The 24,679-nt window shown below is 43.2% G+C and overlaps 2 protein-coding genes and 1 long non-coding RNA gene across 6 annotated transcripts in view; 2 read left to right on the plus strand and 1 right to left on the minus strand.

The window, feature by feature from the left end:
- Positions 1–23,511, minus strand: part of LOC310826614 — a 32,206-nt gene extending 8,695 nt beyond the window's left edge. The window contains exons 1-2 of the long non-coding RNA XR_014555891.1: positions 23,486–23,511; positions 22,563–22,675 (exon numbers count right to left, since the gene is read on the minus strand). This is a non-coding gene — a long non-coding RNA (uncharacterized lncRNA). The remainder of the gene's footprint in view (positions 1–22,562; positions 22,676–23,485) is intronic.
- Positions 1–24,679, plus strand: part of BCAP29 (B cell receptor associated protein 29) — a 920,634-nt gene that overhangs the window by 195,788 nt on the left and 700,167 nt on the right. The window lies entirely within an intron of this gene.
- COG5 (component of oligomeric golgi complex 5) overlaps positions 1–24,679 on the plus strand; it is a 172,004-nt gene that overhangs the window by 125,739 nt on the left and 21,586 nt on the right. For all 4 annotated transcript variants that reach the window (XM_083701441.1, XM_083701442.1, XM_083701443.1 and 1 more), the window contains exons 12-17: positions 261–465; positions 2,164–2,325; positions 3,794–3,893; positions 20,634–20,744; positions 22,235–22,297; positions 23,301–23,404. In XM_083701441.1, the coding sequence (XP_083557567.1) occupies positions 261–465; positions 2,164–2,325; positions 3,794–3,893; positions 20,634–20,744; positions 22,235–22,297; positions 23,301–23,404 (745 nt within the window). The remainder of the gene's footprint in view (positions 1–260; positions 466–2,163; positions 2,326–3,793; positions 3,894–20,633; positions 20,745–22,234; positions 22,298–23,300; positions 23,405–24,679) is intronic.

Genomic DNA, 24,679 nt, shown 5'->3' on the forward strand with positions numbered 1-24,679 from the left:
TGCAAAAACAAAAACTAAAACTCTGAATAGTGTTTTGCAAGGCAATCCTGTAAGGTTGCGAGGGACACCCAATTTCCTCTTGAAAATAATTCTGGGATGAAATTTAGCCCATACAGGCCTTGTCATAAGGACTGCATTTATTTAAATATTATGTGTCCGTATTATGTTGAATTTAAATGACAAGAATTGTTGGTATTGCAGAAACTGATATGGTCTTCCAAGTAATATTTATGGGTTTGTTTGGTTTTTTTGTGTTGTAGCTTCCATGTTTTTGAAACAAGCTTTTGAAGGCGAATACCCTAAATTACTGAGGCTCTATAATGATTTCTGGAAGCGTATTCAACAATATAGCAAAAATATTCAAAGCAATTTCATTACAAATGGCACTGCCGAGCACTTTGCAGAACTTCAACAGATAGAAGATGATACACAGGACATTTTCATGCAAAAGAAACAGGATTATGAGTATGTATATATTAAAAAATAGAAAATTCTAGACTCTGAAGCTTTGTATTCCTCACAACATACAGCATTTTGTTTTAACATTTTAATTAACAACAGTGTGCTATTTCATTCTACCAGTTTGGGCATTATTTTTTTACAGTGTACATGATTTTTAACCACAGTTAAAATCAACCACAGTTAATGATTTGCCGCAAACGAGTAAATGATTTACCTTGAATGCTCAACACCACAATGCACTGAGGAAACAAACCATGAGCCTGGCTTAGCATTATGGCAGAACCGGGGATTGTTTCACTTCCAATGAATCTCAGTCTATAGCCAAAGTTTGTTGTTGGCTCACTGATCGTGACTTGTGGGAGCAAAACAAGCCATGATACATGGCTCGGACATAACACTAAGCTAGGGGGTTTTGTTTGTTTCCTTTTGTGTGGTAGCAGTAGGAGCACAACAGCCCTGCTCAGCACATCCATGGTAAACCATTAACTGAGATATATTGTGATGTGCAGACTAGGCCACTGAATCTGCTGCTGATGGCATGTTCTGTACAGTGCTAATTGGCTTGGACAGAAGTAGACAAACATTAAATGGGTTTCTGATCTCCCACCTGTCTAGTTTGTGAGATATTTTGTATGTGAGGCTCTGAATCATTGGGCTGTCTCTGACACACTCTTTTCCTAGAGTTCTCAAACTGTGTCATACTAAGGCTCCCCAAAGCAACATCTCTCTTTGGGACTGAATGTGTCCACTGGCCTGACTGTGTCAAACGTCGATCTCATTCCAGAGGGGGGACCATTTAGACCATTGTAGATATTGGAGCAGAGTTGTGGAACCCGTGGCCTTTCAGATGTTGCAGAACATCAACTCCTATCATCCCTGATCATTGATCATACTGACTGAGACTAATGGGAGATCCAGAACACCTGGAGGGCTGCAGGTTCTCTGCATTACTGTCCCCAGAGAATCAAAAAAACTTTATAAAAATTCTGATAGAGATTGCAATGCTATATTGTTTTCTGTCTCATGGCCCGTGCAAAACACCCACTGGAGTGTCTTGGGAAATCTCTAAAATTCCTGACAACAGTTTGCGGTTAAACAGTGATTCCTGAAAGTACAGGTTGAGGGGTCCTTATGGGTGGGTCAGTAATAAAAGACAGGGGGTAATGTATTCAATGGGTTTTCACTTCCGGGTTAGAAGCTGGTATGAGTTCCTCAGCATCATTTGGGGTCAGGGACTCAAATTAGCCTCTTATACTAAAAACAGAACAATATGATGTATATGGCATATGTAACTACAGCAAACTTTATTTTAAGCTAGGAAATGTTCCGTTTTTAACATTGAATGTCTCAAAGAAAGACCTTGATTTAGAAAAAATGCTTGCTAATTGAACATTTCATGCATTTTGAAGGAGAAGATTAATTCCTAGAGCTACACACATCTCTGCCAATTAACGCTTTAGTAAGTGTAGCTGCTCCTAAAGTAAGGATACTTGCTTTATAGGTTTTTGCATACTTTCCCACTAGAAATTACTCTAAAGGATCTGCATTCCTTCAAAATAATTTGAGTAAGAGCTGAGAAAATAGGGATGGTGTTTCTTTAAGGTGGACTTTAGTCCAACCCCAAATTGGTTGCTTTTTGTTGTTGTTTTGTTTGAAAAAAGGAAATATATTTTATCTTAACCCATTTTCCCCACCACTCAGTCCAGAAACAGCCCTGAAAGACTCTTTGCAACCTTATGAAGCTGCCTACTTGTCAAAGTCATTGTCGCGGCTCTTTGACCCCATCAACCTCGTCTTTCCCCCTGGAGGTCGCAACCCCCCTTCAGCTGATGAGCTTGACAGCATCATCAAAACCATTGCAAGGTAAAGTGTTGGTAATAAATTTTGGGACGTAACATGCAGCGTGATTTTCCTCTCTCCCTAAATTATAGTTTAGGAAATGAAAGCTCGTTACTGCTAAATGATTGATTCCTCATTAATTATCCAAGCAATTAGCAGTGGAATTAAATCAGAGCTTATCTCATGCATTTTTATTGTGCAAACTGGAGAAACCCAGATAGTTCTGTTGGACCTCTTTCTGTGTTTGCACACGTTACATTCTACTTCCTGGAGATGTTGTTCTGGACATTTCTGCTGCTGTTCTGAATTTGAAGGTAGTTTAAAAAGAAAAGGTGTCTAAGTCCTAGCTGGCCTGGGAGTGGACATAAAAGTTCTAGCCACATTGTTAGAGCCCAACCCTACATTGTATGTTTCACCATGTGTTACTGTGTGATAGTAATTGTGAGGTAATGGTTGAGGGAGAGGTCTGGAGAAAAAATGTCTTTGGAAGAATTAAAACTTTTCATAATATGAACATTATCCCTCCCTTCAGGATATGCCACATTGTTCCAAGGGAGATGAAAGTATAGACATAATCATGATCTGAGAAGAGTCTAGAATATCCTTACTCAATCTGATGCCCTCCAGATGTTTTGGACTGTGAGACTCATCAGCCCCAGACAGCATGTCCAGTGGTCAGGGATAATGGGAATTGTAGTTTAATAACACCTGGATAGGGCAGTAGGTTGGGAAAGGCTGATCTAGAGTGACACAGAGTTTTGAACTTATGGCATTAAATTTTAAAAATCCATGTGGGTGGAAAAACCAAGAAGCAGAACAGAAAAATTATTTGACCCCTGAGTCTCTATATCATAACCTCTCTTTGGTCATACGGGTGGCTGTGCTGCAATTTTGAACATGAAGTGCTGGTCAAACTGTTTTGAAAGCATGAAGCTGTTCTTTTAAAAAAGGAATATTTCCTTTCATAGATTGAGTTTAGACCTGATGAAGAAGGCTATCCATATTTGCTCTTGCGATCTATAGAATGCCAACATTGGTGGTATTGCATTATGATCTGTGGAGAGCGTTGTATGAAAGATACCTTAGGGCGAGTTCTGCTGCACACGAGAAACAAATCTGTGATCAAATTTTTCTGCCCATTCACCAAGTTTGGAAAGATCCTTCCAGAACTCTTCACAATTCATTTTGTTTTTTAGCCACCCTGAACATTTTGGTGTCATCAGCAAATCTGGCTGCCTGACTGCTCACCCCTAACTCTAGATCATTTATGAACAAGTTTTAAAGCACAGTTTATTTGTGAACAAGTAAAGAAGTACAAAAGAAAGTCACTATGTGAATGGTGCATAACCTCATTCAGAATTAGATGACTTAAATTCATTATCCTAACAGTGTATGTAGAAGATGTTATTCCCCCTTGTTTGGTGTCTAAAATAGCAAGAAAACAATTGAAGAATCGTGATTAAACAGTCATTTTTTTGCCTTTTGTTTCTAGTGAGCTGAATGTGGCTGCTGTAGATCCAAATCTCACCTTGGCGGTATCAAAAAATGTGGCAAAGACCATACAGCTCTTTAGTGTGAAGTCTGAACAGCTTGTAAGTAATTCTCAGTTGTGAAATCGTTTTAGGTTTAAAAATGTGTTTCTTTCTGTCATCAGTGCTCCTCAAAAACAGCAGTGCAGTTGGAACAGCTGGAATGTTTAAATACTTCCAGTTATACGTTTTCAAATTTTGTGAATCAGAATTACTCGGGGCACAATCTAATTGCCAGGATTGAGTGGTGGATTTCCTTCACCACATACAGAAAGGGAGGTTTGTGGACAGAGAAGGTCTCCTCTCACAAGCTTCTCTGTTGCAGGCATGGAAAACTCTCCCCACCCAAAGTGGTGGATCATGAAAGATTGTGCTAGAAAGGGTGGGGTGGTGTTAAGTAAACTTGCGATGCCTCTCACCAATCCTGCAGATGTAGTGATAATGGAGGCTGTGACTCAGAACACAGAGACCTGCAACTGCATTTTGTAGGAGAGCTTGGGAACCTGTGCTCCTCCCGATGTCGTTGGACTCCAACTTGCATCACCCCCAGTCAGCATGGTCAGGGATGATGGGACTTGTAATCCAAATAGTATTATGAGCCTGGCTAGCTCAGTTGGTTAGAGCATGGTGCTGGAAACACCAAAGTTGCAGGTTCGACCCCTGCAACTTGGACTAGGTTGGACTAAATCAGGGGTCGGCAACCTAAGGCCCATGGGCCACAAGCAGGCCATGGGGATCATTTAACTGGTCCCCGAGCAGCCCCCAAACCGAGCTGCCTGCTTGGCAAATCCCTGCGCACTGTGCTAAACCAGCGCAGCACGGAGACTTGCTTCTGTGGTGCCGGAAATCTTCTGTCTGTGCAGGCGCCGGAAATTGTGAGCGCGCACAATCCAGCCCACAGAGGGATCTCCGCTGGAGTAAACCATCCCAGGCGAGGTAAACCTTGCCAACCCCTGGACTAGATGATCCACAGGGTCCCTTCCAACTCTACAATTTGATGATTCTATGATTTGGAGGATGCCATGTTGGCGAACAATGTTTTAAACTTGAAAAATTAGAATAGCACAAAACTAGTTTCCTGCAAATAAATAAACAGCCTTCAGTTTCTATAATACAAAATATTTCTAAGGACAAGCCAAGTCGATTTTGTCAGTGAATTGTAAAAGCAGGCATGGCAGCCATAAATGCTAAGAAGGCCTCAGGGCCCGTGGAGTTTCGTATTGCATGTGTCATTCAGTCTTCAGAGCCATGTTGAGGGTGATTCAGAAAGAAGCGTGCTTTCAAAAGAGGCAAGTGGTTTCAGAATAAAAACAAATTGTAAAAAAAACACTGACAGGAATGTGGGGCTGCTGCTGCTGCTGCTTTTGTTTCACATCAGTTGTTCTGAAGACCCTGTTCTTCAGGGCTAGCTTTGATGAAGTATGAAGTCTTCAAAGCTGTTGTGACTCTAAGCTGCCAAACACCCATCACTGAAAGATGACTTTGAGGGATTTGGGGTGGGAAATCCTGATAATTTTGGTAGGGAAAACACCATACACTTTAAACTCATCTTCAGACTAGGAACACTAACACATCTATCCCAGGGGTCAGCAAACTTTTACAGCAGGGGACCGGCCCACTGTCCCTCAGACCTTGTGGGGGGCCCGGACTATATATATTTTTGTGGGGGGGGGTGAACGAATTTCTATGCCCCACAAATAACCCAGAGATGCATTTTAAATAAAAGGATGCATTCTACTCATGTAAAAACACACTGATTCCTGGACTGTCCGTGGGCCGAATTTAGAAGGCGATTGGGCCGGATCCGGCCCCCGGGCCTTAGTTTGCCCACCCATGATCTTTCCCGTGTTCCCACACTGTTCCAATGTGCCACTGGGAGGGAATTAACGCCTATAACAATCAGTGCTAGTGTAACATGACTCCCCCAACCATCAGTTCTCTCCCAATATGCACCCTGCACCCCCTCCCCATCTGCTCTAGACATTGGACAAAAACCTGGAATATGCATTCGTACCTTGGTTGTCAAACGGAATCTGTTCCAGAAGCCCATTCGACTTCCAAAAACGTTCAACAACCAAGGCGCGGCTTCCAGTTGGCTGCAGGAGCTTCATGCACTCAGTCCGAAACCGCATCGGACGTTCGGCTTCCAAAGAACGTTCGCAAACTGGAACACTCACTTTGCGGTGTTCAGGAGCTAAAATGTTCAAGTCGCAAGGCGTTCAGGATCCAAGGTACGACTGCGTGGTGGAGGGACGGTGCAAAGAGGGAGAGAACTTTCTGTTGTGTGTGGAGAAATCCTTGAGCTGATGGGATGTTTCTTAGTGCTGCATTGAATACAACCTTCCGTTTTGCTTTGTATCAGTGATATTTTTGCAGGATGTGACAGTAACAGCCTTCAAAATCCAGGAAACTGGACTTGTACAGGTGACACATGTAGAAGCGCCTCTGGTTGCATGAAAAAAATGCTTGTGCATGCCCCCATCTTCCCTGGTTGTACTACACAGTCACTGACAAGCCAGTTCCTCTGTCTCCTGTGCTTTTATGCTTAAAATGTATTAGCTGCCTTTCTGTTGCAAGAGACTTGTGGTCACGTGCCTAGTAGTCATTCAGACACAGAGACACGAAGCAGTAAAAAATTCTAAACAAACGCCGAAAATGAAAAGCCTGACCCAGTCAGAACAGAGCAGATGCATTCAAACTAGCAGAGTTTTCATAGTGCCTCGAGCATTACCAGCTAAAATCTAAATCCTACCCCTGAAGTTGAACAGGTACTGTTGTGATAGAAGGGTTTGCGGTTTTGCACGATTGCCATGTTTTCCTGTGCGTGTTGCGGCATTCAGAGCGTTAAGGGACCGCAGCGTCAAATCCCCACCGTGCCGCAAAGCTTAGGCCACTTGTTACGATATGATACGATAATCTTTATTGTCATTGTCCCATACAGAACAACGAAATTGAAAAAAATCTACATCAGACATTCAAAAACCAACAAGTCTGCTATCCCAGCCTGGTTAGCCCCCTGAAAACTCTGATACCTCATAATTAAATACAATATACAGTGGTGCCCCGCAAGACGAATGCCTCGCAAGACGGAAAACCCGCAAGACGAAAGGGTTTTCCGTTTGCGAGTTGCTTCGCAAGACGAATTTCCCTATGGGCTTGCTTCGCAAGAAGCAAGCCCATAGGGAAATCTCCGGGGACCTCTTTTAAAATGCTGGCGGTGGGGAGCAAAGCCTTTCCCCCCCCCCTCCGGCCTTCAGAAGAGGTCCAGGAAGGCCGGCGGGGGCCGAAAGGCTTTGCTCCCCACCGCCAGCATTTTAAAAGCAGTCCGGGATAGCAGGGAAGCGCTTCCCGCTATCCCGGATGGCTTTTGAAGGCAGGCGGGGGGGGGAGCAAAGACTTCCCCCCCCCGCCAGCCTTCAGAAGAGGTCCTGGACCTATTCTGAAAGCTGGCGGGGGGCAAAAGTCTTTGTCCCCCCTGCCTGCCTTCCCAGGGGCTTTTAAATCGCCCCGGGACAGCGGAGAAGTCCTCCGCCGTCCCGGGGTTTTTTAAAATGCTGGCGGGCGGCCATATGGGAAAGAGTTAAGGATAAAAGGTCAGTTATGTTAAGATAGGATAGGCGCCTTCTCCATTAAATGTCTCCTTGTTCTGGCTGCTTTCCCCCCTTAAGTCTGTATATGTTTGCATTTTGCTTCTCAGTGTTCTGGTCTGAGTGTATTCTCAAGTTTATGTATCTAACCCCGCATGTCTGGTGGGTAGATGTACCTGTGTAAGAATATACAGGGAGAATCCATAAATGGTGTCAGGAGATTTTTTAATAGAAGTCTGGATTCAGTGGAGTAGCTGAGGAACTGACCCTAGTGAACACTTGGGGACCTAGGACCTCTTGTATGCAGTCTCTTAACAATTTCAATATGATAACCTATAGAAAAAGGCAACATGGAATTTTTGTCCCTGTAGGGTTAGAATGGTAGAAATTCGTAGCGGCTCATTCTCAAAAATAGAGGGATGCATTTTCTTAACCTTTCCCTCTCCTCAACCCATTTTATTGGTGCTGTGATCTCACTGTAGGCTTAAGGAAATAATGTGGCTTAAGGAAATAATAGTGGCTGTAAAAGCTGTAAGAGTTTGCGTTCAACAGGTAGCAGACGTGCTTCATTATGTAGCCTCCAGTAGGTTTCTTCTTACAGGTCTGTAGAAAACCATGTTGCTTTTTGCCAAGGGTGTGGAAAGCAAGGAAATGCTTATTTAAAGCACAGTCAGTGAGAACACAAATAATGCGAAGAAAATGTCTAGGAAGCGAGGTGCTAATATGTCACCATCATCAATCAAGTTGGTGTGCCTAATCTGATTTTCAAGATTAGCCTGAGCTAATTGCTTCAAAGTCAAGTTGTAGCCTGGAGGAAATTATGTTTGTTGTAAATTACCATATATAATTTTTTGCCTTCCAGCCTGCTTTGATGACACACACACACACACACACACACACACACACACTTTGTCACAAATGACATCTGTGATAGATTTACACGAGAATTTATAGGTAACACGTCCAGGCATCTCTTCCCCATGAGCAGTCAGCAAAGTGCCTCAAAGATGCTTATAAGCAAGGCATGGTGTTGACAACCTTCAAAATTTCACAGCAACTAGTAGTCGGTTGTACAGGCCTTGTACATGTAAGCTCTGTTTGGCAATCACAGCAATTGATAGATCCATCCTCCATAAATATAGCCAATTCTTTGCAAAACAAAAACCAAAACCCTCCCACCATTCTTTATTGTGTATATTGAAATAAACTACCATTTTAAATACATTCTTTTTTTGGGGGGGGGGGGAATTACATTTAGGCAAAATTATCAGAGTTCAATTTCTACTGTTTCCAAGTAGGTCTTGGAAATCCTGTGTAGCTGCTGCCTGTCAGTGTTGACAGAACAAGGCTAGATAGGCCAATGGCCCGACTCAGCATAAGGCAGCTTTCTATGTTCCTAAACAATGTGCCTCTTTGTGTTATCAGAATGCGCACAAAAGTGCCATTTTTTTGTCTGGGCTATTCATTAGTTGTGTGTACAGAGTGTGCCGGCAACGTAGAAACGAGCATGCAATTTTTCAAATTAAAATATTAATGCTTGCTCTACTTGTTATTTGTGCATCCTAATATATTATTTTCTTTGAGCACAGTCGCTCATTGATCTTCTTTTAATTAAGCCTGTTGCTTACATTCTGAGTGTGCACACTTCATTAAGAACCCAGCCTTTTTTGTCACTGCTTTTACTTAGGATTAATTTCTGACAAACGTATACTATCAACACCATGCGGTCTGCTTGTTGAGCTGTGCTGCAATTCAGTACGGGGAAAGAAATCAGCAGGTGAAGACGCCTCTGCACCCCTAAGCCATGGGAGAAATCGACTGGGAAATTCTGTATGTGTAGGTCGTGGTTGCCATGACAGAAGGGAGACGATAAAAAGTGTTACCACCCAAACTATTAGATGCCTCCTGGTTTGTAAATTGGCGGCTGCCAGGTAGCCTTATTGGGAGGTGCTGCCAATAGAAACATGGCTGATGGTATCCTTTCCAAAGCCCCTACTGATTTGGCTCATTTCCTACTTACATCATGGAGTCGCTGAGTTGGGCTCTGGCTCCACCCTGATGACAAAGCAGGGGGGAAAAAACGATTCAGGAAATGGGCGGCTCCCAATCAGTTTTCTTGCTCTTGGCTCTCGCTTTCCTTCTCTTTCGGCCTTTAAATTTGTTTTTCCTCTTCTCATTTCTGGCCTTATTCTCCTCCTTCTGTCATATTCCTCTGTTTCCCCCTTCAATGAGCAATGGCTGCGCTCGTTTCTCTCTGGTCGGGGACAGAGGGTGGCGCTTGGGGGGGGGGGGAATTGTCATCCCGCCACTCCTTGGTGTGTGGAGTGCCCCAGGGTGCGATTCTCTCCCCGATGCTTTTTAACATCTTTATGCGCCCCCTCGCCCAGCTTGTCCGGAGTTTGGGGCTGGGTTGCCATCAGTATGCCAATGGCACCCAACTCTATCTATTGATGGATGGCCATCCTGACTCGGCCACAGATACACTGACCAGATGTCTGGAAGCTGTGGCTGGATGGTTACGTGGGAGCCGGTTGAAGTTAAATCCTTCGAAGACAGAGGTCCTCTGGCTGGGTCGGGACGATATGGGATTGAGGGGGCAACTCCCATCTCTTGCGGGGGTGCAATTAGTGCCAGCACCGTCCATCAAGAGTTTGGGTGTAATCTTCGACACCTCCCTTTCCATGGAGGCGCAGATTGCAGCTATAACAAAGGCGGCATTTTTCCATCTCCGCCAAGCTAAGCAGTTGGCCCCTTATCTCTCTCGCCCTGACCTAGCCACTGTGATCCATGCGACGGTCACCTCCAGACTGGATTATTGTAACTCGCTCTACGTGGGGCTGCCCTTGAGACTGACCCAGAAACTCCAGCGGGTGCAGAATGCCGCGGCGAGACTCCTTATGGGGTCTTCGCTGCGAGATCACATTCATCCGGTACTATAGCAGCTGCACTGGCTCCCGGTGGAGTACAGGATCAGGTTTAAGGTGCTGGTTTTAACCTTTAAAGCCCTATACGGCCTAGGACCCTCGTACCTATGGGACCGCCTCTCCTGGTATGCCCCACAGAGGAACCTACGGTCTGCAAATAAAAACATCCTGAAGGTCCCAGGCCACAGAGAGGTTAGGCTGGCCTCAACTAGAGCCAGGGCTTTTTCGGCTGCGGCTCCAATCTGGTGGAACACTCTGTCACAAGAGACTAGGGCCCTGCGGGACCTGACATCTTTCCGCAGGGCCTGCAAGACAGAGCTGTTCCACCAGGCCTTTGGTCAGGGCGCAGCCTGACTCCCTCCTTTGGCAACCTGCACAGAATTTTGCTTAACGGTTGCCATCAATTTGATTTTAATTAATTTTTATAATGAAATGTTTTTAGAATGTTGGATTATTTGATTGTTTGATTATTTAATTGTTGTTAGCCGCCCTGAGCCCAGCTTCGGCTGGGGAGGGCGGAATATAAATAAAATTTATTATTATTATTATTATTCATCTGAAGCCTCACCCTTGGAGTGGCAGCCTTCAATCACCCTTCCTACCTTCCCACCTACCTACCTTTCTTCTAAAACTAAAACAAAAAACCCCCCTCATTCTTCTTTGTTGCCCGACGGTCTGCCTTCAGTGGAAGGTATAGCATTTGGTCCACCTGCGGCCTCCCCCTGCTCACACTCTGCCAGAGACTACAACCTCACGTACGTTTCCGAGCACAATTCAAAGTGTTGGTGTTGACCTTTAAAGCCCTAAACGGCCTCAGATCAGTATACCTGAAGGAGCGTCTCCACCCCCATCGTTCTGCCCGGATGCAGAGGTCCAGCGCTGAGGGCCTTCTGGCGGTTCCCTCATTACAAGAAGCAAAGCTACAGGGAACCAGGCAGAGGGCCTTCTTGGTAGTGGCGCCCGCCCTGTGGAACGCCCTCCCATCAGATGTCAAAGAGATAAACAACTACCTAACATTTAGAAGACATGTGAAGGCAGCCCTGTTCAGGGAAGTTTTTAATGTGTGACATTTTAATGTATTTTTCATCTTTGTTGGAAGCTGCCCAGAGTGGCTGGGGAAACCCAGCCAGATGGGAGGGGTACAAATAATAAATTATTATTATTATTATTATTAGCCAATACTTGGGTCCTTACACCCAGACAGAGCTTGTAGGCCACACCCAGATGGCCTCGCCAAATCGTGTCCCTCTTTGTCCACCGTGTCCTTCCCTGGTACATGGATGTTCACCCTCCATCACCACCACATCTAGCTGCTCATGAATTTGATGGTGTCTTTGGGCCGGTAGGCGTCTGAAGCCTCTGGTAGCTGACAACGCCAAACAAAAGGCAAGATGGCAGGATGGCTGCTGGACTTTGCCCCAAGATGGTCTCATGTTGCCAATGCACTTGCCATCTTGCCATCTGTGTGGGCTCACGCTGCTTCTGGATTTTCGAAAGCATCCACCACGTGGGTCAAGGATCTCCTGAGCGCACCCCACAGCAGGGCCCAAATCAGGCCCGCAAAGCACTTCTTAAACTTTCCAGAGCAGCAGTGTTTGTAGCCGATGCCACCCAGATTGCGCTGGGCTCCGTGGCAGTGGGAGTGTCTCCGTGGCAAAATCTCCCTCCTGATGGAAAGCATGGTTGCATAATATGGCAAAAATGGCAAGCAAGCTTACAGTGATTTCTTAGATGTTAGAGTCAGAATGGACAAAGTAATCCAATTTCTCTTTGTCAATGAAGGATTGTTCCCCAAATGACTCCCCTTAAAAAAAAAGAAATTATTTCTCCTTCATTTTGAGTTATGTCTGCAGTTAGCTTGCAGTGTGTGAGTGGTATTCTAAGTACTGTATGTTCTTTTACTTTGATGCTATTTCTGTTAAGCTTCCCATGTGGGTGGATTGAAATACACTAACATGCCCACCTGCTGCACATAGATAAAAAATGTGTTGTGCTGGGAACACGAAAATTCAGATGTCTAGAAATGAGGAACACTTTCCTTAGAGTCTAAGAAACGGTTCCCAATTTCCCCTAAGGATGCAAAAATAAACAAAAATAATTATTGCCACGTTGCTTTTTAGGTACTCGTTACTCGTGTATTTTCTTTAGCTTCTTTCTATCCTTCTGTAAGAGATAAATATCTACCCAACATCACAAGTGAGCAAAAAAAAAACACCAGAATATTTTGAAGAATATATGAATATATTTTTTTCTATAAGCATATGTGAACATTTTCCAAGAAAGCAGGGAGAACATGGCTATTGAATTACTGTCGTGTCTGCAGTAAAAGGGAAATTCCTTCTGTCAATTAAGTTATTTCTCTCTCTTAAGCTCATTGATGTTTAGCCTCCACAGAGAGTGCTCCACAAAGCTGTCTTTTTGCCTTGCCTGCATGCTGTTTCAGTTGCCCTTTTTAGAAAAACAGTCAGTACTATTTATCTTACATATATATAACTCTGCTGTGTTCACTTTATATAAGGGGAACACTGCAAAGAGAGGCCAAAAGCAGCTTTGGAATTAATGAATCGTGCAGAGGCTGTTAAATGTGAAAGAGAACAGATAACTCACTTGTTCCTTCTCAGATTCACTTTTCCTTCATCTTCATCAGTTGGTGGTGATTTTGCATGCAACCAGGCCAGATTAGATTTCCAACTCAAAACGATTTGTCGGGTAAAGGCATAACTTTGCTTTGACATGAAACCATGTCCCACTCAATTAAGGCCTTCCTAAATAATGAGCTAGGGTTAAACCACAGAGCCTAGGACTTGCCGATCAGAAGGTTGGCGGTTCGAATCCCCGCGACGGGGTGAGCTCCCATTGCTCGGTCCCTGCTCCTGCCAACCTAGCAGTTCGAAAGCACCCCTAAGTGCAAGTAGATAAATAGGGACCGCTTTATAGCGGAAAGGTAAACGGCATTTCTTTGTGCGGCGCTGGTGCCACAGCAGCTTCGTCACGCTGGCCACGTGACCCGGAAGTGTCCCCGGACAGTGCTGGCCCCCGGCCTCTTAAGTGAGATGGGCGCACAACCCTAGAGTCGGACACGACTGGCCCGTATGGGCAGGGGTACCTTTACCTTTAAATAATGAGCTATGGGGTGCAGGAAGCTAATGGAGGAGGGCAGAAATTTGAGGCAATCCCCCACATTTTCCTGCAGCCTCCTGTGCCCCATCCCACATTGTTCAAATCGGAATCCCCAACTCTTTTCAGATTTTCACATTTGCGATTTGCTGGGGCCGGTGGTTTTCTTACTGTGTGGTAGTATCAACAGAAAAACTTTTAGGAAGTACCTGATCTCAGAGGAGCCCATCGCAAGAAATATGCATCCTAGTTGCTAGGAAGGAAGGTCAAACTGCAGAGATTCCAAGAACAGAGAAATTACCATAAATGGAAGCAATCAAAGTACAGTAAACAGGAGGTGGAAACTGCAGCTCTTTAGGACATCAGGGATTCCTATTACCTGGTGTCCAGCAACTCACTTGTCAGCCACATCTCTGATTTCACTCATTGGCTAAAAGCACTGAAAGGTGGAAGCAAGCAGGCTGGTTCATCTCACAGAAATGGCTTAGAATGATGCCTGCACATTTTGTTTCATAACTTTATTTCTAGGAGAACTAGAGACTTGCTCTTTTCTTCTTTCAATGAAAGTTCAGATTTAGGGGCCCTTCCTGACTACGGGCTGGATATATTGGTATCTCTTGTACCCACTTGTCTGAAATCATGTCTGGAGCTGCCCTGAGTGTGTGTGCATTAGGAAAACTGTTCTCTTGGTTCAGTGTTTCCCTTAGTCCTACACCTGGTTTAATTTCAGGAGTACTTGTCTCAAGTGCCATCCATGACTTATTTGGGATGGACCTCTATCTGGTATAATTTTGTTGCAATTATGGAATTTTTTTTTATGGCTCAGGAAAGAACGCTGGAAGAATTGCTTTTGTCTGCCAAGTTTCAGCTTTTTATTTTATAAGGAAATTACAGCCTGGATTTTTAGTGGTGAATTAGACAGAAATAATGTCTAAATTAGGAAGCATCACATATAGGATACATTACTAAGAGTTACCTTTATTATTTGTTTTTGTTTTTTTAAAAAATTAAAGTGCTACATTAAGCTATATGCAGATCAAAGATGAATCATTATGCAGGTTGTATTTTAGCCGTGGGATTTGTCTGACAGCTCCAGGAAAATGAATCTAATCCTCTTGTCTAATTGCTCAATGTTGCAAGTTGCTAGAAAGAATAAAATTGAGCAAGCTTGCAAACAGCAAAAAAATAGAAATAAATTAAAAATCCCTGAAGTGACATTTTCAGAAAATATTTAGATAAGCAGCAGGGCAGCAACTGAGTCACAAGTCAATGCTACCAACTCATTAGTCCTTTTCTTTGGGTGACACGTCTGTTATTGCCCATATCATATACTGTATTTAATTTGAAGACTGGCGTGCTTAAGGTGGCAAATATGCCGTTATACAGACTGAGAGGTATCCCTTATCAAAATAGGATCTATGTATGCTCTCAGGGGGACGCAGGTGGCGCTGTGGGTTAAAGCCTCAGCGCCTAGGACTTGCCGATCGAAAGGTTGGCGGTTCGAATCCCTGCGGTGGGGTGCGCTCCCGCTGCTCGGTCCCAGCGCCTGCCAACCTAGCAGTTCGAAAGCACCTCCGGGTGCAAGTAGATAAATAGGGACCGCTTACCAGCAGGAAGGTAAACGGCGTTTCCGTGTGCGGCTCTGGCTCGCCAGAGCAGCGATGTCACGCTGGCCACGTGACCCGGAAGTGTCTCCGGACAGCGCTGGCCCCTGGCCTCTTAAGTGAGATGGGCGCACAACCCCAGAGTCTGTCAAGACTGGCCCGTACAGGCAGGGGTACCTTTACCTTTACCTTTTATGCTCTCAGGACATCGACTGCATGAGGCATATTTTATTGCATTGCGGACAATATGACCAAGCTAGGGAACTATTGATTAAACCACTATTGGCAAATCAACTGGGTCAATCTACTACACCAAATATCTTCTGGATGACAAGTCCAATGATATCACAGTGGCCATGGCAAAAGTTACTTTCAGTAGTCATACAAATTAAAGATCAACATACCCATGACTAAACAAATAATGCTTCGGTCTCCCTTCCCTGGGGGGTTGTCTGTATGAATCTGTATTTTATTCTGAGTCCATGTTATGGGTCGTTGGACCACAATAAAGATTATTATTAATTTGCCGTTATGAGTGGTAAACAATTGTAGTGTGAATTGGAGTTCCGTATTTGACACGTTAAAATGAATCCATAATCCTATCTTTATGTCATATCATTGTGATTTAATGATAGACATAGGAGTGTATGGACTTGAAAAACTGTAAACATTGTGGATTGCCAAAGGCTGATTTTATGTGTTATCAAAATATTTTTCACACAGTTAAATTGCTGTATTTTTTTAACTCCAGAAGGGTCACAAGGAAGAACTTTCGGGGAAGCACCATCCGGAGATAAACTGGTCAATTGTTTATTTAAAGATAGATAGATAGATAGATAGATAGATAGATAGATAGATAGATATTCAACCTAATATTCCCTAATATTGTGGTGAGGCAATAGAATAATAATAATTTAACAATTTATTATTTGTACCCTGCCCATCTGGCTGGGCCTCCCCAGCCACTCTGGGCGGCTACAAGGCTTGTTCTGCAAAACCTAAAAGCAGAGTGGGTCACATCTTTCAGAAGCCCCACCTTAAAAGTAGGAACTTCCACTTTATGCATGGTCTGTTCTGTTCGGAACATCTAAGTCCCTTTAAATGCCCCATAAACATCAATGCTGGGTCTCTTGCAGAACAATCTTAATCAGAAGCACAGATCTTAATTTGGCCGTTGTACCATTTTCAGTTTAAATAAACCTCCAAATTTCAAAGTGATCTGTTGCTTCTTAAATTCTACGGCAGTGTCTTATGACAGGTATTCTTAAGACCATAAAGTCATGTTTATTTATGTACCTTCTTTTCTGAAATCCTGCACTCAAAAGTGGTTTGCAGCCGATACAACTATATCAGCAATACCATCACTCTCAACAAGTCCATTACAAAACTTGATTAATTGATCCAGACTTACAGGAAACAGTCAGTATATTCCAGTAATCAGTACAAACTCAAGTTTGTTTGACTAGAAACAGTGCAAAAGCAACACTTCCATAAAATCTATTTTATTTAAATTCACTGTGACTCATTGGCGTTCAGCTCACATGAAAGAAGCCTTTGTTGATCTGCTCTAAGCACTGAGCTAGTGTAATATCATTGAAAGGAATGACCTGTGAGATTGAACGCCCCAGGTTAAAATATCACCTCAGCCATTTTCTCCCTATCTCAGGCAGCCTGTCTCAACCTCTCAGCTGTAATGTTGAATAATTGCATTAGCCTACTGTATGGGTTTCTTGAACTGTTAATGTGCATGAAATACCCTGAACACTTCAGAAATATGGCATGCACTACTATTATTATGAATAATACGTGTAAATCTTGCTCTTTCCACTTAGAAATATAACTCACTGGTGTGTTTTTTTAAACTGTTCCCACTCTTTTAAATGGGAAAAAAATGGGAAATTTGAATTAATTCATGCCAGTGTAAACCATTCTCTTTAGAACCTTAGACCCAGAACCATGAAACCTGGAAAGGTTCACGATCAAGATTTACAGTTCCCTGAAATGTGAGAATACGGTTGGGTAGACACAAAACTCTCTGAGGATGCCTATGAAATTGAGTCTCTATCTGAAGATTTCGCTTGGCTTAATTAACGACAGGGGGCTCTTACTCTGCTGCGCACGTCTCAGACATTTAGCATCTGACACATTCAAGGATTTGTTTCTCTCATATATCTATTGATCTAGCCAGGGCCGGCCCACCAATGAATGGGGTGAGTTAGCTGCTTTGGGCGGCACCCAGGAAACGCAGCACCGAGGAGGAAGAGGAAGGAAGCTGCTGCCTCACTGCTGCTTTGCATTGTGGGCAAATAGACTTGCTGTTCTCCTAGCCTGTGTGTGAGAGCAGCAAGCTATTGCTCCTCTGCTGCCACCGCTTTGCCCAAGGGCCACATTGATCCTGCCTTGTAAAACAGCACCGCCTTTCCCCTTGATTTTTGCTCCTCCTCTGCTCGGCTTCGTATTTCAAACGTCCCTGGATTGCAGTTTATTGCGCAGATTCTCCACCTTTTAACCCCAGAAACTCAAGTTGATGCACATGGGTTCAACCATTCATCATTTGATCCCCCACAACAATCCTATGAGGTGGATTTAAGCAAAGAGAAATACTGACCAAGGTCTTCCAATGAGCTTCTGACTAGGGATTTGAGCTCGGGTCTTTCTGGCCCTAGCCCAAGGCAAGAGTTAACCCTGTGGAGGCCTCTAGGCAGTCGAAATCTTGCAGGGCCAGAAGCCTAGCAAATTATCTTCTAATACATTTTTGACTTTACCAACCAACAAGATCAAGATGAAATCAATATTATATTGATGTTTTGTCGCGGGCCCCTGAAAGGCCCATAGAGCGGTACTCTGCCTATTTGGCAATCCAGCACTGCCCTAACCCATCATAATTTAAGACCAAACTTACATTTACCAACATTTTCATGAAAACCATTTATAAAATATTGAAATTTTACCTAGATCCCGGTGGCCTAAGCAGCCTGCGAGCAGAGTCCATTTGAATAATAATAATAATAATAATAATAATAATAATAATAATAATAATAATAATTTATTATTTATACCCCGCCCATCTGGCTGGGTTTCCTATATAGTTCCCTATCTCCCCTGCAAGCTGTTTCACCTCCCTCCCAAAAGCTGCTCCAGCATTTCTTTCTTCAACATTTGAGCAACTACTGGTGTTTTACTCAAAATATGCGGAGCTGGAAACATATGAAAAGAAAGCCTTTGTCTGAAATCAGCTTGACTGCTACTGCAAACGATTTTGCTCGTCCACTAGCCCAGGAGTCTACAGCGCCTGGACCTCCTAACGCTTGCATTCCCCACGAAGTCTGTCTCTGCTTCTCAGACTCTTGTCATGAAGAGATTTAACGGTAGAAGATTACTGGAAGAGACGTTAATGAATTTCAGGGTCCTGAAATTAGTATCTAGTCTAAGGAATGGTTCTGTTTTGATGCATTGTCTGAGGTGCTTAATGGCATTAAATGACTAGCCAATTTAGTGAACTTCCTTTTTTCTTCCTCCCTTTTAAAAACTTCTGCCCCACCTAATTTTCATTGCAAAACCCGTTGCAGCGTTCAATTCAGACCGCAAAACAACATCAAAGTCTGCCTAAATCAGATTGAGGTTAGCGATGGTCCCTGAAAGGATAATGCTACTGGAAACTATAGAGCCCTATTTATGGATGAGTGGATTTTCTTCTTTTTTATCTGACAGAGGTCCCGAGGCTTCTAGCTCTTAACTGTGCTACGTGCCATCTGCATCACAGTATGCTCTGCTAAAATGTGTTTTCTGCTGAAGCAATGTGGAGAATAGAATGAATCAACATTCCTGAAGGTGAAATACCTCCGAGGGAGATTTGTGCATGTCTGTTTAGATACTTTCTGTCAGAATTTAATTCCCACCTGAAGGAACGGGTTGGTGTTAGTAAGCCCCTGACAGCCATTTTGGAAATGAGACATGAGGGTTGCAGTGTAGAGAGAGCAATATTTTTATTCACCACAGGTACATTTTTGTTTCGGAACATTATTTGACAACTGACAAATTGCTGTGAAATAATATTAAATAATGCTTTTATTTGCTAAACGTTAATTCAGGATTTTCCCTGATGTTTTAATGTTGCTAGGTTGTTGTTTTTTTACTGGTGACCTATTAGGAGGTTGGGACAATGAGTGTATCTGTCGCCCATGGTGGGGAATGCTTGAGTCTATTTTTTAATTGTACCAGCCTGGCTGTTTCTCAACTTAACGTTTCCTGGTTGACTGGGTAAGTTCCCTGTGGCATATATAATTGGGTGGCCTCACACCCTTGATAGATTGTAGATGCTATTTTTCTTCCTGCTGGCAATATTATGCAGAGATGGTTCTGCCTGAAGTGTGGCATCGTTCTGCATTCTTCCTGTTCCTGTGTAACATCGGAAAAATAAATTCCTCTGGCTCTTGGGTGTGTCCCTGTGAGGCTTTCAAAGTGCTGCAGGTCCTGAATCTGCTGGGAGAACCTGTCACTTGCTTTCATTGTTTAGATAATAATTTCATGCGCCTGTACAGCGCATGAGAATAATCCCATGTTAAGAAAATGTGTGGCAAGAAGCAACCCCAAACGTTGAAATTCAGGAAGTTATTTTCCATAGAATTAAAAAACCCAAACAGTTTCAGGACACTTTTGTTGGGTTTGTTGGGTTTGTACTGAGATTGTACTGACACACTGCCCAGTGGTGTTCACAGAAAGGGGGAGGATGTTGGTTTCTGTGTGTTGCCACTGTACAGTCCTTGGAGTCACAAGACTCTGTTTTGCATTCCAGAGATTCCATACTGTTGGAAGTCAGGAGACGGGTGTGACGTTACTGGTTTCCTGTTCCTTTGTTTTCCAGTTGCTCTTTGCTTTCACAGAGAGAGCATGCATATTTCTTTTCTGTCTGCGTAGTTAGCAATAAAAGTCTTAGCATGTAGCTCAAACTTCTCGTCTCTTCCCTGTGCTGGATACTCTGCGTAATGGGAACGTGCTTGGAGCCTTATCAGAGGCTCAGGTCATTAATCACGTCGGAAGAGCTCGGTCGAGCGGAGATTCCGACAACTTTTTCTGTGCTGGGAATTAAGGTGGTGTTAAATGCAACCTGAAGGGTTGTGGGTAAAACCTCAGTGCCTAGGACTTGCTGATCGTATGGTCGGCGGTTCGAATCCCCGTGGCGGGGTGAGCTCCCGTCGTTCGGTCCCAGCTCCTGCCCACCTAGCAGTTCGAAAGCACCCCTAAGTGCAAGTAGATAAATAGGTACCGCTTTATAGCGGGAAGGTAAACGGCGTTTCCGTGTGCTGCGCTGGTGCTGGCTCGCCAGAGCAGCTTCGTCACTCTGGCCACGTGACCCGGAACTGTCTCCGGACAGCGCTGGCCCCCGGCCTCTTAAGTGAGATGGGCGCACAACCCTAGAGTCGGACACGACTGGCCCGTACGGGCAGGGGTACCTTTACCTTTAAATGCAACCTGATTTTCCCATTCCATTTTAAGGGGAAGAATTGTATTTATTTGGATTAGTGTACTTAAAAGGAAATATTTTGCCTGACTTGTATGCTTTACTTGCAGCTGTCGACGCAAGGAGAAGCCAGCCAGGTGATTGGGCCGTTAACAGAAGGTCAAAGGAGGAACGTGGCTGCAGTGAATTCATTGTACAGGTTACACCAGTCGGTTCTTAAAGTAAGTGGCAGGGATACTTTAAACATAATCATTGTTAAGTTGTGGTTTTAATTCTTCACCACAAATCCCGAATTGAATTGGAGACAATGTGTAAACACTTCTGAAATGGTCTCCGTGAATAATGGGCTAGAACCCAGTTTCCCACCCACCAACCTCTCTCTCATAGATTTGATATGTCTGCCTTCTTCAGTGTTTCTTTGCTTATTAGTGCTTTACTCCTAAAGATGCTATCTTTTGAGTTTTCTGTTAATTTATAAGACTGTAATGGAGTTCAGGATAATACTGTATATGTCCTTGAATTCACTTGCCTAAATTATGAACCGTTGCAGAACATTACAAAAGAGCCCCTTTGGGCTTTGTATAAGAAGTGATACGAGCTTGGATCCAAGCCATGGTATTTTGGATTCCAAAGCCCCTTTAAACAATAGTCCTCCATGCCGTGTCACAAATTTCATTGGAAAGTCCCCTCCGTTTTGAGACTGCTTTGGCCGCCCTATGGCACCTTTGCCCAACCTGATGTGTTCCAGCTGTTGTGGTCCTGGGCAGTCTGGCCACGATCAAGGATGTAGTCTACAACATCTGGACGGCACTGGGTTGGGAAAAGTTGTCGTATGGAATTGCTGCACGGTTTTGAAAAGTACGAACTCAAAGCCCCCCTCGAACGCACAGAACTAGCTGGATTTCTTTTCAGATGTCAGCCATAGCATTTAGATTAGTGTTTACATTAGAAGCCATATCTTAAAACCATAAGAAACAAAAACAAATATTTTAAAATCACTGATTTCTATATCACATTGCTGAGTGTAAATCATTCTCATGACTTTCGTGTTACCCACTTTGGAATGCTTGTGTTAGTGTTACACACACACACACACACACACACAAATAAATCTTGAAATGAAATTTGGAAAAGTATAGAAATTGCTAGGACCTTACTTGAATGTGAACGCTGAACAAGTTAGAAATAGTTATGGAGGAACAGATGGGTTTTTGTGTCACAAGATGTTGGCTCCATAACTTTTTTAAAAATGCTGTCAGGTGGGGGGAAAGATATGGAAGCATTTAGGAGGTAAATTTTTTTCAGTTCTGTATTTAAAAATCATGGAGGTCCAAGAGGGACAGTGTGATTAGCGACATTTTGTGGCATTTTACGCATATCATGCAGTTAGTTATCCTTTCACAAGTCAGTGTAGAAACCGTATGTGTGGCTTTCATGGAAGCCAGAGACTATAGAGATTGCAGGGTCCCTTTGTGATGGAAGATTCCTGCTTGCTGGCTTAGCCTCTGGAGATCCATAATCAAACAAGTGGGATATTTATTTCACACGCTCTGACGCTTGATCCCTGATCTAGAGGGAAGAGGCCTGAGACCAACATTTGCTGGTACCCAGAGCCTGGCCAAGGAGGGGCCCAATGATGAGCAGCAGTAAGAGAGTCTTGGCTTCACCAGGGTCTCACTATATCATTGAGCATCTCTGCATCTCTTTTTAGGTAATATCCTGCCAAAGTGCATTTCCAGCCTCTTCAGAGGAAACTATTAGCATAGCCTTGAAGGTAGGTGAATATTAAAAGTCACGAATATTACATAGATTTGAAACCTGCTGTGCCTCCCCCCCCGCCCCCCACTTTAAACTAAGCCACATTCATTTGCTTGCAACATTTGTGGTGTTGTCCTGCAGGAAAACCTATCTATTCATGTTTGTTCTTGAGATAAATTGCTGTCTGTGTTAGGTAAGGATGAATTAGCTAAGTGCTCAACGTTTAGCAGAGGCTCTTAGGCAGCACTTGAATGATAGCAAGGCAGAGGAAAACTGCCTACCTTTTCACCATTAAAAGTGATGATTCCTCTTTCCTGGTGCTTTCATTTTTCATGTTTAACTTCTCCCTGGAGACAGCTTTCCATTCGTTTTCATCCATGGTCTTCCCAATCCACTGCTTTTCAGTGTGTGAATGTAGGTTGAAAGAAAAACATTCACCGCCTCCTTTGAAGGATGGGGCCTAGAGCTCATTATGTTGATCTTTGATTACATATTAAGATAATAGTGGAATATATTGGCCTGCCCTTCTTTCCAGGAAAAGCCCCTAGTTTCAAACGATATTGACAGCATAAGTTTAAAAGTACCACAAGAGGAAGCGTACATATTTGAATGGTGGAACTGGTCCGATACTGGTCAGAAACTTCAGTTTGTAGAAAGATCTTGAAACGGTTGTCACATCATGTTATACTTGCCTGAATAATTTGTCCTGTTATAAGTGCCTCTTTTATTGTTGGCCCTTGTTCAACCACTGCTCCACATAAGGAGTTGGGAAGATTTTGAGTTAAGTTGCACAATATGTTTAACTTTTCATGTATATATAGGTTCAAAATATATCGTACAACACATCCATATAATCTGTATGAATACACAAACTATGTCGTGGCACAAAACAGCACTGTCCAAAATTAACTTGACAGTTTTTATAATTTATTTATCTCTTAGTATTCAAGGACAGCATATTGATGTCTTGTGTGGTTTTTTTACTCATTCTTTTTCCTCCTTGGTTATCCTTCTTGTAGACAGTCTATGATTTGATGGGAAATGCTGTGCAACCTTTACTGAACTCAGTTGGAGACTCGATAGAGGCTATTATCATCACTATGCATCAGGAGGACTTTTCTGGGTAATGGAGTCACTACCTCAGTGTTGCTTTAGACATGTGTACGATACGGACACCATATCGAAAACCCCAGAGATTTATTACCTTGCGGCAAAAGTGCTTGCCTCAGCAGCCAGCCTGTGCTGTTAGTGGGAGAAGGAGCAGGACTTCTGGCTGCTGAAATTATTTGTCTGCCTGGAAAGTAAATATGGACAACACTTTTTAAAATGAAATGTGAGAAGAGGATTTTCCAGTGAGGATTTTTTTTTAAGCTACTTGTTTTTATTATTTAGTTTTTAACATTTAAAGTTACAGTAGAATGTGAGAATTGACTGGATGCACAAAATTATTTTCAAGAAATAAATGCTAGTTGATCTCTGTTTACATAGAAGCAGGTTTTCAGTTGTCTCTCCCTTCACTGGGGTCTTTCAAGCCTGAAAGGTTTTCTTCTATATTAGCATGATTCTCAGCTGGGAAGGAGTTCCGAATGTTGATAGGGAGCAGGGATTCCACTTGCATTTATTTTCGTATCACACATATTTGGACCTGCTGGGGGAACCTGGGCCTTCTCTGAAGGTCTGCTGGACTGGATTAACCATTAAGTAAAATAAGCATGTGCTTAGGGCATCAGGGGAAGGGGGACTGCACAGATAATGTCCATATCCAGACTTTTAGAACTAATTTTAGCATTAATGGTTTTAGCATTTTATCATTAATGGTCACAAATTGCTTAACTGAGCGTTCATTTTCTGACTTGAGGTATATTTAAAAATCGCAACAGAACAACTATGCAACTAGCCAGGCTGCATGCCCTACTAATTATAGAAGCGGATATGCTGCATAAGATTTGTTTTGAGGATCTGATCAAAGACTTTTTAATTAGGGAAAATAGGAGAACATTTTTCAAATATAAATGAAGTGGAAGTATACAGAAATTAACATTTTCCATCTTACTGTAGGTTTCATTTCATTTCGAGAAATAAAATTTCATTTTACGGTTTATTATTATTTACATTTTGAACTAGTTATATATGGGGCACCAAAAATTTTTAAGTGCTAAGGACCTCTAAAGGTCTTAATGGATTTCTGGATTAAGGCGCGAACATCACTTTGCTCAGGTTAATAGTTGAGTTGGCGTAAGAGAATCCCACTGCAGGCATTTCAGTCTTCTGTTGAATGAGCCAAGCAGGCTTACTCAGGCTTCCATCCTTGAGTTATTAGCCCATTCCCGCCCCCCCCCAACAAAAAAAAGTTAGCAGCTTTGCCCTGCATCTTGCCTTGGTGGGATTGTACAATGAA

Source organism: Podarcis gaigeae (assembly GCF_964106915.1).
Source record: "Podarcis gaigeae genome assembly, chromosome: 10".
Taxonomy (NCBI): Eukaryota; Metazoa; Chordata; class Lepidosauria; order Squamata; family Lacertidae; genus Podarcis; species Podarcis gaigeae.